Source organism: Eurytemora carolleeae, unplaced genomic scaffold (assembly GCF_000591075.1).
Source record: "Eurytemora carolleeae unplaced genomic scaffold, Eaff_2.0 scaffold1289, whole genome shotgun sequence".
NCBI lineage: Eukaryota > Metazoa > Arthropoda > Copepoda > Calanoida > Temoridae > Eurytemora > Eurytemora carolleeae.
The window spans coordinates 17,314-34,056 of NW_019397176.1; the positions used below are offsets into that span (position 1 = coordinate 17,314).

General features: G+C 29.3%; 1 protein-coding gene across 5 annotated transcripts in view; it reads left to right on the top strand.

Moving 5' to 3' along the window:
• The first annotated feature begins 1,102 nt into the window (after positions 1–1,102).
• LOC111712524 (uncharacterized) overlaps positions 1,103–16,743 on the top strand; it is a 30,893-nt gene continuing 15,252 nt past the window's right edge. For all 5 annotated transcript variants that reach the window (XM_023487168.1, XM_023487166.1, XM_023487167.1 and 2 more), the window contains exons 1-6: positions 1,103–1,166; positions 11,955–12,053; positions 12,330–12,366; positions 12,725–12,968; positions 14,570–14,631; positions 15,694–15,780. In XM_023487168.1, the coding sequence (XP_023342936.1) occupies positions 1,159–1,166; positions 11,955–12,053; positions 12,330–12,366; positions 12,725–12,968; positions 14,570–14,631; positions 15,694–15,780 (537 nt within the window). In that variant the 5' untranslated portion in view covers positions 1,103–1,158. The remainder of the gene's footprint in view (positions 1,167–11,954; positions 12,054–12,329; positions 12,367–12,724; positions 12,969–14,569; positions 14,632–15,693; positions 15,781–16,743) is intronic.

The window sequence follows — 16,743 nt, forward strand, 5'->3', positions numbered from 1 at the left end:
AAACTACAGCCTGGAAGAAGAAGGGTGAACCAGTGTGATCCAACCAAGAACTATATATGCAGGATAAACTCTACAGCCTGAAAGAAGAAGGGTGAACCAGAGTGATCCAACTAAGAACTATATATGCAGGATAAACTACAGCCTGAAAGAAGAAGGGTGAATGTAATTTTTACCATGGAGTATACACATATACAGATCTAGCTTCTTCCACCTTATCCATAGAGTATGCACATATATAGATCCACCTTATCCATAGAGTATACACATATACTGAGCTAACTTCTTCCGTATAATAAATAGAGTATACACATATACAGATCAAACTTCTTCCGTCTTATCCATGAGTATACACATATATAGATATAACTTATTATATCTTATTCATAGAGTATACAGATACAGAACTAGAATGATTCCTCGTATACCATAAAGTAGACACATGTACAAATATAGCAAGATTACCTCTCATAACATAGAGTTTACACATGTACAGATATAGCAGGATTACCTCTCATATCATAGAGTTTACACATGTACAGATATAGCAAGATATCCTTTCACATCATAGAGTTTACACATGTACAGATATAGCAAGATTACTCTCATAACATAGAGTTTACACATGTACAGATATAGCAGGATATCCTTTCATATCATAGAGTTTACACATGNTAAAGGTAGTGGTGAAACTATGTGATAAAGGTAGTGGTGAAACTATGTGATAAAGGTAGTGGTGAAACTATGTGATAAAGGTAGTGGTGAAACTATGGGACAATTTTTGATAAATAAAAGATAAATCTTGGACCAGCCTTAAAGTTATTACAATTGAAAAAATTTGATGTTTTTCAAAGTTTTAAACTCATTCAGATTTATTCTTTTTGCAAGCGAAAACAAATTGTTGCCGGTGTAATAACTTCTTGCTGATGGAAGAAAGATTAGACATTTTTGATCACTTTTAGGAAAAACATCCACGGCCACAAAGGATGAGATTTCAGAGACAAAATTACGAAATTACGAAACTACGAGTAAGTGTATAACTATCAATAGAATTAAGTGTGTTCTCTGTCTATCTATCTATCCCTCTCTTCACGCACACTTTCCCTCTTAGTTTAGTTACTCAGTTGTTGGTGAACTATGCAAAGGAAAACATTGTGAATCATGTATAGGTAGGTTTACACTGTACGCTATACTGTAATATAAAGGAAATAGTGGAATGATTACCGTCTTCGTTCTTTCATTCAAATGCAAAATTGTGCCGCAAGATTGCTTTAACGGATATATGTGTAGAAATGTAAAGGTAAAATAAATATAAATTGAACATTCTGTACAAACTACTCATGTATATAATCGTAGGTTTAGGTAGGCTTGTACCATGTACAATGTATTAGTACGCCGAGGGAAGAATTACTTAAATAGGCTTGTTTGTACTTGAAATTATTCATCTAGAAGTTATCCATCAAATAATTATTCATTATTGAATTATTCACCAATGAATTATTCACCAATGAATTATTTTCCAATGAATTATTCATTAATGAATTATTGATCGATGAACTATCCATCAAAGAATTATTCATAATTGAATTATTCACCAATGAATTATTTTCCAATGAATTATCCATTAATGAAGTATTCATCGATGAATTATTCACCAATGAATTATGCATTAATAAATTTTGCAGCAATGGATTATTCATCAATGAATTATTCATCAATGATTTATTCATCAATGAATTATTCATCAATGAACTATTTAATTATTCACTAATGAATTATACATTTGTGAATTATTCATTAATCATCAATGAATTATTCATCAATGAATTATTCCTCAATGAATTATTCCTCAATAAATTATTCATCAAAAAAGTATTCATCAATGAATTATTCATCAATTAATTATGTATTAATTAATTATTTATTTATAAATTATTCATCAATATATTGTCCATAAATGAAGTATTCATCAATGAACTATTTAATTATTTATTGTTTACCAATGAATTGTTCATCAGTAAATTATTAAACAATGAATTATTCAAAAATGAATTATTCGTCAATGAATTATTCATTTAAAAATTATTCATTAATGAATTGTCCATTAATGAATTATTCATCAATAAATTATTCATCAAAAAATTATTCATCAATGAATTATTTATTAATTAATTATTTATTTATAAATTATTCATCAATATAATGAAGTATTCATCAATGAACTATTTAATTATTTTTTGTTTACCAATGAATTGTTCATCAGTAAATTATTAAACAATGAATTATTCAAAAATGAATTATTCGTCAATGAATTATTCATTTATAAATTATTCATTAATGAATTGTCCATTAAAGAATTATTCATCAATGAACTTTTAACTTATTAATTCCTTAACAATGAATTATTCACCAATGAATTATAAATCAATGATTTATTCATCAAATAATTATTTATCCATAAATTATTCAATTATTAACTATTCATAAATGAATTATTCATTAATGCATTTTTCATCAATGAATTATTCATCAAACAATTATGCATCCATGAATTATTCAATTTTTAACTATTGATAAATATATTATGCATAAGTCAATTATTCATCAATGAATTATTCATCAATGAATTATTCATCAATGAATTATTATTAAAATGAAGAGAATTAACTAAAACTATTCCTGATACTAATGCGGAAAGTGGAAGCCTGAGAATTGTTAGCAAATTATTCCCACAGTTTTGCAAATTAAAGATGCTAACCTGTTTAATACCGTGCACTCATAAAAACACAATTCATCTACAACTTATTATACAGTGCACTGCAAAAAGTGTATTATGAGTTGTTCCAGGAAAAATACGATATTTGTGTGTATTTTGTACCTATACAAATTGTAAATTTATATGTAAATTGTAAATTTATATATATATATATTCAAATATTTACTTTATATTAATTGTAAATGTAGATGTAAATGTAGATTGTAAATTCTCTGTGTAAAAGTTTTATCCCTGTGTAAAAAAATTTACTTTATATTACTTGTAAATGTAAATGTAAATTGTAAATTCTCTGTGTAAAAGTTTTATCCCTGTGTAAAAAAATTTACTTTATATTACTTGTAAATGTAAATGTAAATTGTAAATTCTCTGTGTAAAGGTTAATTCCCTGTGTAAAAATATGTAAGGTGATTATTATTAGTTTTTGATGATTCTTGATTTCATTTTCGACCAATTCCCTACCGGATTTCAGCTCATGTCGCGTTTCCGGAACATATCCTGGTTTAGAGACAATTACCGGAATTCATATCAATGTTAATTTTCAAGCATTTACGCACTTATGAAACAAAACAAGAATTTTTTAATAAGGTAAAATATAAACAAAATAGAAAATGAAAACAAACTGTTTTTTTATAACTATAAAATTATTATAGCATTTATAAATCAAAATATTAATATCATCTTTTACAATATAGATTTAACTAGAAATGCGGGAAATTGTTTGTTTAAAATGCTTGAAATAAATCATCCATATTCTCTAATTTAACAGATAAAATGTGGAAACTTAGATTCTAGAAATAATTCAGAAGTTAATTTAGTGTTCATCAGACAATTTTTGTTTTCAGTCATTTATTTTTGTAAGTTATGAAAGTGAGTTTTGTTTTGAATTGTGGATTTTACTCAAAAACTGAAAAGTGGGGTTTGTCTCGAAAACGCGACAATGTTCAGGATATGTTCGAAAATGGAAGACAACATTGTCTTGAAAACAGTCAAGAGCTTTAATATAAAAAGAACTTCTATTATGATTTTAATTTAAATAAGTTTAAAATTGAGAATTGTTGTCCTCGTCTTGTTTAATAAAATGTTGGTTATAGTTTTCATTATCCACTTTTACTCTGGATATGGGCCGGGATCCCAAAAACCCAGTCTTTCAATTTGTGCCCATTTCTAACACTCGGTATTAGAAATGGGCCAAGTTTTGGAACTAATGTCCCCTGTATTCTTATATTCTCGCATATACAGTTCTAAATATATATTTAATAGTTGGAATAGCAACTTGCGAGATAGATTTTGAAAGATATAAAGGAAACCAAAATCTAATAATTCCTTCCAGATGTTACTTAAAATAAATGTCCTCTTGAATAAGTTGTAACAAGTCCTGACGTATCCTTATTGCAATTTGTTCCCTCTTGATCTTGGGTCAATTCAAAATTATTGGCACTTTTCATAGATTTAGATCTTCAGATACGATCTGTTCCCGTTACTTCAGGTATTGTTTTTGACATGATATGAATCTTTTTTTAAATAAGATTGACAATTTACATTTACAAATAAGTTATATTAAAAAAATGTTTTACGCAGAGATGAAATCTTTACGCAGAGAATTTACAATTTACATTTACATTTACATTAACAATTAATATAACGTTAAAAATTTTACACAGGGATATAACCATTACACAGAGAATTTATAATTTACATTAACACTTAAAAAAATATAAAGAAAATATTTGTACACAGAGATAAAACATTTACACAGAGAATTTACAATTTACATATTTACATTTACAAGTAATATAAAGTAAATATTTTAACACAGGGATAAAACCCTTACACAGAGAATTTACAATTTACATTTAAATTTACATTTACAAGTAATATAAAGTAAATATTTTACATAGGGATAAAACCTTTATATTTACATTTACGTTTATATAAAGTAAATATGTTACATTTACATTTAAAACATTACAATATTTAATAAAAATGATACACAGGGAAATATGTCTGTTCTTTACACAAAAATTTACAATTTACGTGTAAATTTACAAATTGTATAGGTACAAAATACAAATAGGTCTCATACCAGTCCTCTAATGAAAAATACAGCTGTTTTGTTTAACCAATCAGAAGTGAACAGCAAGGTATCGAGCCAATATTATTGGTATTGTTAAAACTCTTTTTAACAGTGTGTGTCTTCTAATTTATGTGAGATAAAAATAATAACATGTCGTCTTCCGGAGATATATTGCAGAAGTTATATATATATACTATATATATATATTAACCCTTTTTACAATTATATATTTAAAAGTTAGAGAAAGGCAAATCAAAAACTATATTCAAGTCGTTTTCAAGTTTATTAAGACATAATTTGTAGATCCGTAGAAAACTTCAATCCGTAGAAAACTGCAAACATAATTTTTTCAAACAAATCTTATTTTTTTATCTGCTCAAATCTTTTTGACTTAAAAGATTTGATTTAAACTGAGATTTTTTTTTATCATTTTATTATTTTGTTATATTATTTTATTATTTTATCATAACAAAATTTACCACTATCACAGGGTAAGAACTTTCTTAAAGACATGTTGTTTTTGTGCTGAGATATGTAGGTGTATAACTATCAATATAAGTAAGTGTATAACTATCAATAAAAGTAATTGTCTAACTATCAATAAAAGTAAGTGTATAACTATCAATAAAAGTAAGTGTATAACTATCAATAAAAGTAAGTGTATAACTATCAATAGAATTAAGTGTATAACTATCAATAAAAGTAAGTGTATAACTATCAATATAAGTAAGTGTATAACTATCAATACGAGTAAGTGTATAACTATCAATACAAGTTAGTGTATAAATATCAATAAAAGTAAGTGTCTGACTATCAATAAAAGTAAGTGTAAACTATCAATAAAAGTAAGTGTATAACTATCAATAAAAGTAATTGTATAACTATCAATATAAGTAAGTGTATAACTATCAATGTAAGTAAGTGCATAACTATCAATGTAAGTAAGTGTTTAACTATCAATTTAAGTAAGTGTATAACTATCAATAAAAGTAAGTTTATAACTATCAATATATATAAGTGTGTATAGCTAACAATATAAGTAAGTGGATACCTTTCAATATGGGTAATTGTATAACTATCAGTATAAATAAGTGCACAACTATCAATATAAGTAAGTGTTTAACTATCAATATAAGTAAGTGTATAACTATCAATATAAGTAAGTTAATAACTATCAATAAAAGTATAAGTGTATACCTATCAATGTAAGTAAGTGTTTAAATATCAATAAAAGTAAGTGTATAACTATCAATATAAGTAGATGTGTATAGCTAACAATATAAGTTAGTGTATAACAATCAATATATGCAAGGGTATAATAGCTAACAATATAAGTTAGTGTATAACAATCAATATATGCAAGGGTATAACTATCAGTATAAATAAATGCACAACTATCAGTATAAGTAAGTGTATAACTATCAATATAAGTAAGTGTATAAATATCAATATAAGTAAGTGTAAAACTATTAATATAAGTAATTGTATAACTATCAATATAAGTAACTGTATAACTATCAATAAAAGTACGTGTATAACTATCAATATAAGTAAGTGCATACCTATCAATATAAGTAAGTGTATAACTATCAGTATAAGTAAGTGTATAACTATGAATATATGTAAGTGTGTATAGCTAACAATATAAGTAAGTGTATAACTATCAATATAAGTAAGTGTATAACTATCAATACAAGTAAGTGTATAACTATCAATAAAAGTGAGTGTAGAACTATCAATACGAGTAATTGTATAACTATCAATATAAGTAAGTGTGTACCTTTCAATATGAGTAATTGTATATATATCAGTATAAGTAAGTGCACAACCATCAGTATAAGTAAGTGCATAACTATCAATAAAAGTAAGTGTATAACTATCAATATAAGTAAGTGTAGAACTATCAATACGAGTAATTGTATAACTATCAATATAAGTAAGTGTGTACCTTTCAATATGAGTAATTGTATATCTATCAGTATAAGTAAGTGTAAAACTATCAATAAAAGTAATTGTCTAACTATCAATAAAAGTAAGTGTATAACTATCAATAAAAGTAAGTGTATACCTATCAATATAAGAAAGTGTCTAACTATTAATAAAAGTAAGTGTATAACTATCAATAAAAGTAAGTGTATAACTATCAATAAAAGTAAGTGTATAACTATCAATAAAAGTAAGTGTATAACTATTAATAAAAGTAAGTGTATAACTATCAATAAAAGTAAGTGTATAACTATCAATATAAGTAAGTGTAGAACTATCAATACGAGTAATTGTATAACTATCAATATAAGTAAGTGTATACCTTTCAATATGAGTAATTGTATATCTATCAGTATAAGTAAGTGCACAACTATCAGTATAAGTAAGTGTAAAACTATCAATAAAAGTAATTGTATAACTATCAGTATAAGTAAGTGTCTAACTATCAATATAAGTAAGTGTATAACTATCAATATAAGTAAGTGTAGAACTATCAATACGAGTAATTGTATAACTATCAATATAAGTAAGTGTAAAACTATCAATATAAGTAATTGTATAACTATCAATATAAGTAAGTGTGTACCTTTCAATATGAGTAATTGTATATATATCAGTATAAGTAAGTGCACAACCATCAGTATAAGTAAGTGCATAACTATCAATATAAGTAAGTGTATAACTATCAATATAAGTAAGTGTCTGACTATCTAACTATTAAACTGGTTTGACCATCTACTTTCACTGGTTTCCCTTCTCCAAACATGTTTTAAAAGAAACTAAAATCGAATTTGATTAGTTTAAAAATTCTTCACACAAATCCGAATCTATAAAAACAACCATTTTTTCTAAAACTCAGAACAATCCATTTTACTTTTTTTTTGATATTTTAAAAACCTTTATGGAGAGAGTATAGTAAAGGCCCTTACATCCTTTTTTTTGACAAGACATGTTTTAGAAATTACGTAGGGTTAAAATTATTTAGTGACATTAAATGAAATCTGTTTAAAGTTCATTCAATATATGGATCTATTCATTTTCAGATATCCACCTTTCAGGTTTTACTTTCCATGTTGGATTGTACATCTTGTACATCTTGTACATCAATGTACATCTATGCACATTGTTTCCCAGAAATCCACGGAAAATTATGGAGAATCTTCGAAAAATGCAAGAAATAGCCACAATGCATGGTCTGCACACACTTGGCGCTCAAATTCTCTGAAATGTGCAAATACTGTGGAGGGGGGGGGGGGGGAAAGAAACCAAACAGCTCGATATAAAATGGAGTACCGTCTGCAAAGCATGTATAATCATATGGTAGGGCGAACCGCGTCAGTTGTCTCTCCCTTCTATTCCTTACTCCCTGGTTGGAGGTGGGGAGGGGGGGGGTGAGATTGTAAATTCCAGTTCAATTGAATTACAAGACTGACTAAGGAAGCTAGAACAAGCTGTACAATACATACAGGGCTAACACGGAGTTTTTTTTTTGTTTTTTTTTTGGAGGGGTAAGAGGGATATGCATATCATACAGGATTCCATATTGAGTTAGAATAAACAGGGCAAGGTTGAATAAATATTGAATTGAAAACACAATGAATGAATAATTTTGTTGGTCATGGATATGAATACCATTGAGTCAAGATCAGCTGACCCCCCCCCTTCCCTCCCCTTTCCTCTTAAGATGTTCATGACCCTGAGGGAATATAAAGGCATAATTGGAATTTCCTGGAATCCCCCTTTAGGTTTATATATGTCGGTTACTAGGTTTGAATAAAGGGAATCCTTGTTTTAAAATTGTAAAAGTTATTTTGGAATTATTTATCCCAAAAGGTCAACCTGGGTATTTTGGGTATTTTCCACACTTGCTCTTAGTTTTGAAGATATAGTACACATTACTAGCTTGAGAAGCCAGCGTAACAGCGATGCTCAGGGTACTCATAGTTACTAACTCCGTTTACCCGCGCTTGGTCTTAAATTACGATTTTAGCTATTTTTCCCTATAAAAGTGGACCAACTCAAGTTCTCTAAATCGAACTAAGAACATTACCTTGGTTCCCAATCAAAATTTGAGGCAAATCGGTCAAGGGGTTCATGAATTATGATTAGACATACAAACAAACAGAGATTACAACTTTATATATATAGATATATGTTTACAATGCACATGTGATAAAGGTAGTGGTGAAACTATGTGATAAAGGTAGTGGTGAAACTATGTGATAAAGGTAGTGGTGAAACTATGTGATAAAGGTAGTGGTGAAACTATGTGATAAAGGTATAGTGGTGAAACGAAACTATGTGATAAAGGTAGTGGTGAAACTATGGGATAAAGGTAGTGGTGAAACTATGTGATAAAGGTAGTGGTGAAACTATGTGATAAAGGTAGTGGTGAAACTATGGGACAATTTTTGATAAATAAAAGATAAATCTTGGACCAGCCTTAAAGTTATTACAATTGAAAAAATTTGATGTTTTTCAAAGTTTTAAACTCATTCAGATTTATTCTTTTTGCAAGCGAAAACAAATTGTTGCCGGTGTAATAACTTCTTGCTGATGGAAGAAAGATTAGACATTTTTGATCACTTTTAGGAAAAACATCCACGGCCACAAAGGATGAGATTTCAGAGACAAAATTACGAAATTACGAAACTACGAAATTACGAAATTACGAAATTACGAAATTCCGAAACTACGAAATTACGAAATTACGAAATTACGAAACTACGAAATTCCAAAATTACGAAATTACTAAATTTTCCAATATCTTTGATTCCCCTCGTAACTGTTTCCTTCGTTACCAAATCATTAAACAATAAATAAGACTATATTCATGATTTAGTTTAACCTCAGAATCATCACATTTAAAGAGTTTCATATCGTCTTTTCAGTCTCATCCTTTGTGGTTAACCCTGTACGTATATACCGGTGTTTACGATAAACTCTCAGGTGTCGAAAATTGTGGCAAAAATAAAGATTAATTCTTTGCCACAAATTTAGCAAATTAACCAGGATTTTAAAGTAAAATGGAAAAATGCAAAAATTTCTCTCACATTAGTTGGATTTTATTTTAATTTGCACTCAACAGTCATCGGTCATCAATTCAATAATTTGTTAGTCATGCATTTAATGCATTTAATGATCATTCATTGATCATTCATTGATCGATATAATATTATCATTCATTGATTATTCATCGATCATTCATTGATCATTCATTGATCATACATTGTTCACTCATTGATCATACATTTATCATCCTTTGATCATTCATTGATCATTTATTGATCATTCATTGATCATTCATTGATCATTCATTGATCATTCATTGATCATTCATTGAGCATACATTTATCATTCATTGATTATTCACTGATCATTAATTGATCATTCATTGATCATTCATTGAGCCAAAATTTATCATTCATTGATCATTCATTGATCATCATTGAGCATACATTTATCAGTCATGGATCATTCATGGCTCTTTCATTGACCATACATTTATCATTCATTGATCATTCTTGGCCCTTTCATTGAGCATACATTTAGCATTCATTTGATCATTCATTAGGCGTACATTTAGCATTCATTGATCATTCATTGAGCCTAAATTTATAATTCATTGATCATTCATTGATCATTCATTAAGCATACATTTAGCATGCACTGATCATTGATTATTCATTGATCATACATTTAACCTTAGTTCGTTCATAATTTAATTGTATGTTCAAATTAAATGAATATTGTAAATTTTTGGTTTAATGCAAATAATATTTAGCGGAGCGAAGCTTTGACATTTCCATATTTCCATGACAACGATTTGGAAATTAATCTTCAACCTTTTATATAAAGATCATCAGAACATTTTCTTATGATTTAAATGTTAATTAATACTTTTATAAAAACATGGAATTCCCATTTTATTGTATATATATCATCTTTCTATTCCACAATTTTATAAACTTCACTGTTCAATAGACCGCTCATTTTAAAATTGAAACCCCCAAAAAAGCTTTAGCCTTCCTCTCCACCTTTCAATATCCTTCCCCCTTTTAATTCAGGTCATGTTTAACACGCTGGTCATATATACGCACGCGCGTAATTTATGGCGCGGGGAAAAGGTGTCTGCGTGCGTAAAATGCTTGGCTCATCCTTTTATACTCCACGCAGCTTTTGTGAATTATCTGATTGCACAAATGGTCATTTGAACCTTCACATCAAGATTTAGACCCATAAATATTGAGAAGGGAAAACAGATTTTCTATATATCTATATATCCAATAAACGCCAAAACGGCTGAACCGACCGGGCCCATATTCCCTGGAAAAATGTCGACATTTACGATCATTGAAAATCTACCAATTTAAACAAAAACATCCGCAAAGTTTTTGGTTATTGAAGAACTTGAAAAAATGGCGGCTTAAAAATCGACAAAACTAGATGTACTATATTGCTCTGTATTCTAGATGTACTGTATTCTATATATATAAACTGTAGTGCTACTCTGTTTTCTAGATGTATTGTATTCTATATAAATAAACTGTAGTGCTACTCTGTTTTCTAGATGTACTGTATTCTATATAAATAAACTGTAGTGCTACTCTGTTTTCTAGATTCTGTAAACTGTATTGCTACTCTGTATTCTAGATGACTGTATTGCTACTCTGTATTCTATATAAATAAACTGTAGTGCTACTCTGTTTTCTAGATGTACTGTATTCTATATAAATAAACTGTAGTGCTACTCTGTTTTCTAGATATACTGTATTCTTTATAAATAAACTGTAGTGCTACTCTGTTTTCTAGATGTACTGTATTCTTTATAAATAAACTGTAGTGCTACTCTGTTTTCTAGATTTCTGTAAACTGTATTGCTCTGTATTCTAGATGTACTGTATTCTATATAAATAAACTGTAGTGCTACTCTGTTTTCTAGAATTCTGTAAACTGTATTGCTACTCTGTATTCTAGATGACTGTATTGCTACTCTGTATTCTAGATGTACTGTATTGTTACTCTGTATTCTAGATGTACTGTATTGTTACTCTGTACTCTAGATGTACTGTATTGTTACTGTGTACTCAAGATGTACTGTATTGTAAATATGTACTCTAGATGTACTGTATTGTTACTCTGTACTCTGGTTGTACTATCTGACTGTGCCCCTCGAGTTCCATTTTACTGTCCAAGACTGAACATTGACTGCAACCTTAGGAAAGCTGGAAAACCTACATTTTTAAATAGATAAAACAATTCTTAAACATTTTTAAAGGGACTAATAGCGTAATTTCAAGTGACCCTCCATACAAAGAGAGCATTTCCCGTTTTACAACGGTACCCTTAAAACCTTTGTTTGTTCGTTGAGTACAGAGATATGTGTGTAATCTTATCGAAACCCGCTTGTATTAAACTGCAATTTCAAGCTTGGTCACTTGAAAATACACTTAAAGTTCTTTTAGAGACAAGGTTAGATTTTAAGCTTTTTATCAGTGCTGCTCATATTTGCTGTAAAGATTTCGTTCCCACGGTAAATTATTATTATTATTATTATTATTGTTTTTATTATTATTTAGTATCTTTATAATAAAATTAACAAGACATTCATATATATGTTGCCTATAGCTAGCCAAACGGATGGATCGTATGGGCTGAAATTTTTTGTGGACACTCATGGGTGGCCGGGGGGTGTTATAGGCTAAAAAAATTAGGAAATTTAATTTTTCGAATTTTTTTTTCAAAAATTGCCATGGGCAATGCCGGGCCCTTCAGCTTGTAATTATTATTATTATTTTTAGCATTATTATTATTAACATCATCATTATTATTAATATTATTGTAAATATAATCATCATTATTTCATATTATTATCATCATTTTGTATTTAGACTACTGAGGGTACAGTGGATACAGTTGCTGTAAATGATACAGAGCCCAGTCTAATTTCTGATACTAACAATTCTGAAAATACCGATACAGATGAAGACACAGAAACAACTGAGAATACAGTAGAACTAGATACAGTGGAATCTGATACAGTGGAAGCTGATGCAGTTAACTCTGATACATTAGAATCTGATACAGCAGAACAAGATGAAGATCAGATTAAAGATACAGATGATGAAACTCAAGGTGTGTTTTATCATCGTGTGGAAAAAGTCTTTGCAACCTGATTTCGTAGATATTTCCAACTAAGTATGGATATTGCTAGTAAATATCAATGGTTTACATTATCAGGTTGCAAAGATGTAAGGATTAGAAAGTTAGAGTTTAAGGCGAGTTTTAATTAGGGTTTCCACGAAATGGCTAAATCTTTTGCGCAAAATAATTTTTTTTTTGCGAACTTTTGCGCTATTTTTGCGCGGTTTTGCTCTATTTTTGCGCATGAAACGCAATGAGTTTTGCGCGCTATTTTTTTGGCGCAATTTGCGCAAAACCGGAAATATTTTTTGCGAAAGTTACTCATGAAACGAAATTTTAGTTTTGCGCAATTTTTTGGCGCAATTTGCTTAGAACTGAAAGTTTTACGCAAAATGTAACTTTTTAGGCAAATTGTCAAAAATTGATATTCTTAGCTTAGAATTAAAAAACTGAAGATTTATTCCATACATAAAAAATATATTAACATACGAGTATGATAACGATTTGCACTCAATTGGTTACTTCCAGTTACAAAAAGTTTAAATTAAGGGAACAAAATTAATAAAATAGAAATCAAGTATGAACTATATTCTTAAATTTTTTAATCAAATTTCTGAAATCTTTTTTATCTAATATAAAAAAATGCAAGAAAGTAACCAATGCCTGAAGAATCCACTTTTAGTAAGTATGCATGTTCAAAACTAAAATTGTCGAGAAAATTGTGAGATTTGAACTCTTCTTAACTGTCATTGGTCAATTATGTAAAAGTGACCAATAGGAAGACATTCCAAAACAAGATTTTTCCAGAATTGAATTCTAAGAAACACACACCGTCACCAACCGTTAGATTTTTACGAAATTGCGGAATTGCACAAAACTATAGTTGCGGAATTGCGCAAAACTTGAGTTTCGCAAAAGCGGAATAGGGCAATTTTGCGCGAAATGACTTTAGCGAATGATTGCGCAAATTGTTGTTTTTTCGCGCAAAACTGATGCGCAAAGAAAGAAAAATTTTGCGTTTCGTTCCGCAAAAGTTTTGCGAATGGAAACCCTAGTTTTAATTCTTTTATCTATTAAAGTTGTTTCTTCTTGAAAGGAATTGTGCAGATACTAAAGAGATTGTGTAGATACTAAAGAGATTGTGAAGATACTAAAGGGATTGTGAAGATACTAAAGGGATTGTGCCGATACTAAAAGGATTGTGTAGATACTAAAGGGATTGTGCAGATACTAAAGAGATTGTGTAGATACTAAAGGAATTGTGTAGATAATAAAGGGATTGTGTAGATACTAAAGGGATTGTGTAGATACTAAAGGGATTGTGTAGATACTAAAGGGATTGTGTAGATACTAAAGAGATTGTGTAGATTTTAAAAGGATTGTGCAGATACTAAAGGGATTGTGTAGATACTAAAGGGGTTGTGTAGATACTAAAGGGATTGTGTAGATACTAAAGGGATTGTGTAGATACTAAAGGGATTGTGTAGATAATAAAGGGATTGTGTTGTGTAGATACTAAAGGGATTGTGTAGATACTAAAGGGATTGTGTAGATACTAAAGGGATTGTGTAGATACTAAAGGGATTGTTTAGATGAGGTGCTTGAAGGAGCAGACTCTGAAATAAACGAAGTTACAGTTCACCCAGATCCGCAGGTATGGTTTACAACAGTTTTAACCAGAGTTCTGGAAACATCGAAATAATTTATAAAGTGTTGTCTTGACAATTCTTCAAAGGTGAATACATTTTATATAAAAAACTAAAATAACTGAAACTTTATTAGCTTATTTCTGTTTATGTAACTACCATCATTAACACCCTGTATTTTAATTTTTCTCTACATAAAAATCCCTCTGATTTCACCCTGCCACAGATCACCTGACAATCTCCTTCCTTCCAATCAACTCCTTACCTATCCAAATTATATCTTGATATGTGTAACCAATTATATTCAAAATCGTTAATTAACTTCGGGCAAACCACTCAAAACACCAACCCTGGTTAGGCGGGTCGCATTGTAAATTGTGATTGCTTATTTGTAATATATCATGCTTTGTAGTTGAATAAAAATATGAATATGAGGTTTTTATTCTATTATACCTAAATCTCAGTATATGTAAAAATAAATAAATAGCCATAAAAAATGCTGGAACACTTTTAAAGAGGTCCATAAAATTATTCAATTAAAAACTAAATACGATTGCAGTATTCCATCAGTAGGTTTAAAAACAACATTTTATAGATTCTTTTAATATCAGCAAGTTCTGGGTTTTAAACTGTATTTAAAGCTTATTCTTCTTTTTTTTCGGCATATTTTTGCATAAATATAAAGAAGTTTGGAGACAAAATGAACAAACGGGATATTTTTCCTGAAAAATGTGATATTTAAAAAAAATTTACTTGAACAGATTTTTATTTTTGAAAAATACTTTAATTTTACCCATTTTCTGCTGATCTTTAATATTTTCTGGCAGGTTGGTGAAACCACACCTGCTGGTCCAGTACAGTATGCTCCCAAATTCTGCAGAGTTTTGAAGTTTAATATTTTATGGCAGGTTGGTGAAACCACACCTGCTGGTCCAGTACAGTATGCTCCCAAATTCTGCAGAGTTTTGAAGTTTAATATTTTATGGCAGGTTGGTGAAACCACACCTGCTGGTCCAGTACAGTATGCTCCCAAATTCTGCAGAGTTTTGATCTTTAATATTTTATGGCAGGTTGGTGAAACCACATCTGCTGGTCCAGTACAGTATGCTCCCAAATTCTGCAGAGTTTTGAAGTTTAATTGCGAAACCAGATCACAGGTAAAATTTGTTATACAGATTGCTATTTTTGTTTTTCAAAATTTCACCAATTCTTAAATTTGTGAAACTAGTGATTCAAGCGTTGCAAGTTTTCACGCAAAAATCGATATAAATTTTGCTAATTTCTTCTGAAAAATTAAAGCTAAAGACAAGTTCTTTACATCCTAATGTACAATGTACATGCCTAGGGGTATACCAAAGTATAATTTGTTAGGGAGGTAAAATCAAAGACCAAGGAGTTGTGAAAAATAATGAAAAATAATGAAAAATAATGAAAAATAATGAAAAATAATGCAAGTTTGAATATAGTGCCTTTAATATAAAACAAGTTTTGAACAATTATATTAATTAATGTTTAAAAAGTAGTGAGTTAAACTTTTCTTTATACTATTGTGTATTTTATTATGCAGAGATATATATTTTTTTTATTGGTTATGCTCTAAAAAGTAATAATTAACTATTAACATAACAGCAATCGAAGATTAGTTTTTGGGGCGCAGATATAGAATTGCAGAGACTCATAGACGTTTTGCAAAGCTCAGAGATGGTTTTGTGGGGCTTGGAGGTCATTCTGCTAATTATAAGGCTTTAATTGTGGCTCTGCATTCCCTCTCTTGACAGAGTTTAATAAATCCTACAATTATAATTTTAAACTGTTTGGCAATCAGCATCTATCCTTCTGAATATCTGGTTGTAAATCTATCTGTTTGCCAATCAGCATCTTTCCTTCTGAATATCTGGTTGTAAACCTATCTGTTTGGCAATCAGAATCTTTCCTTCTGAATATCTGGTTGTAAATCTATCTGTTTGGCAATCAGCATCTTTCCTTCTGAATATCTGGTTGTAAATCTATCTGTTTGGCAATCAGCATCTTTCCTTCTGAATATCTGGTTGTAAACCTATCTGTTTGCCAATCAGCATCTTTCCTTCTGAATATCTGGTTGTAAATCTATCTGTTTGGCA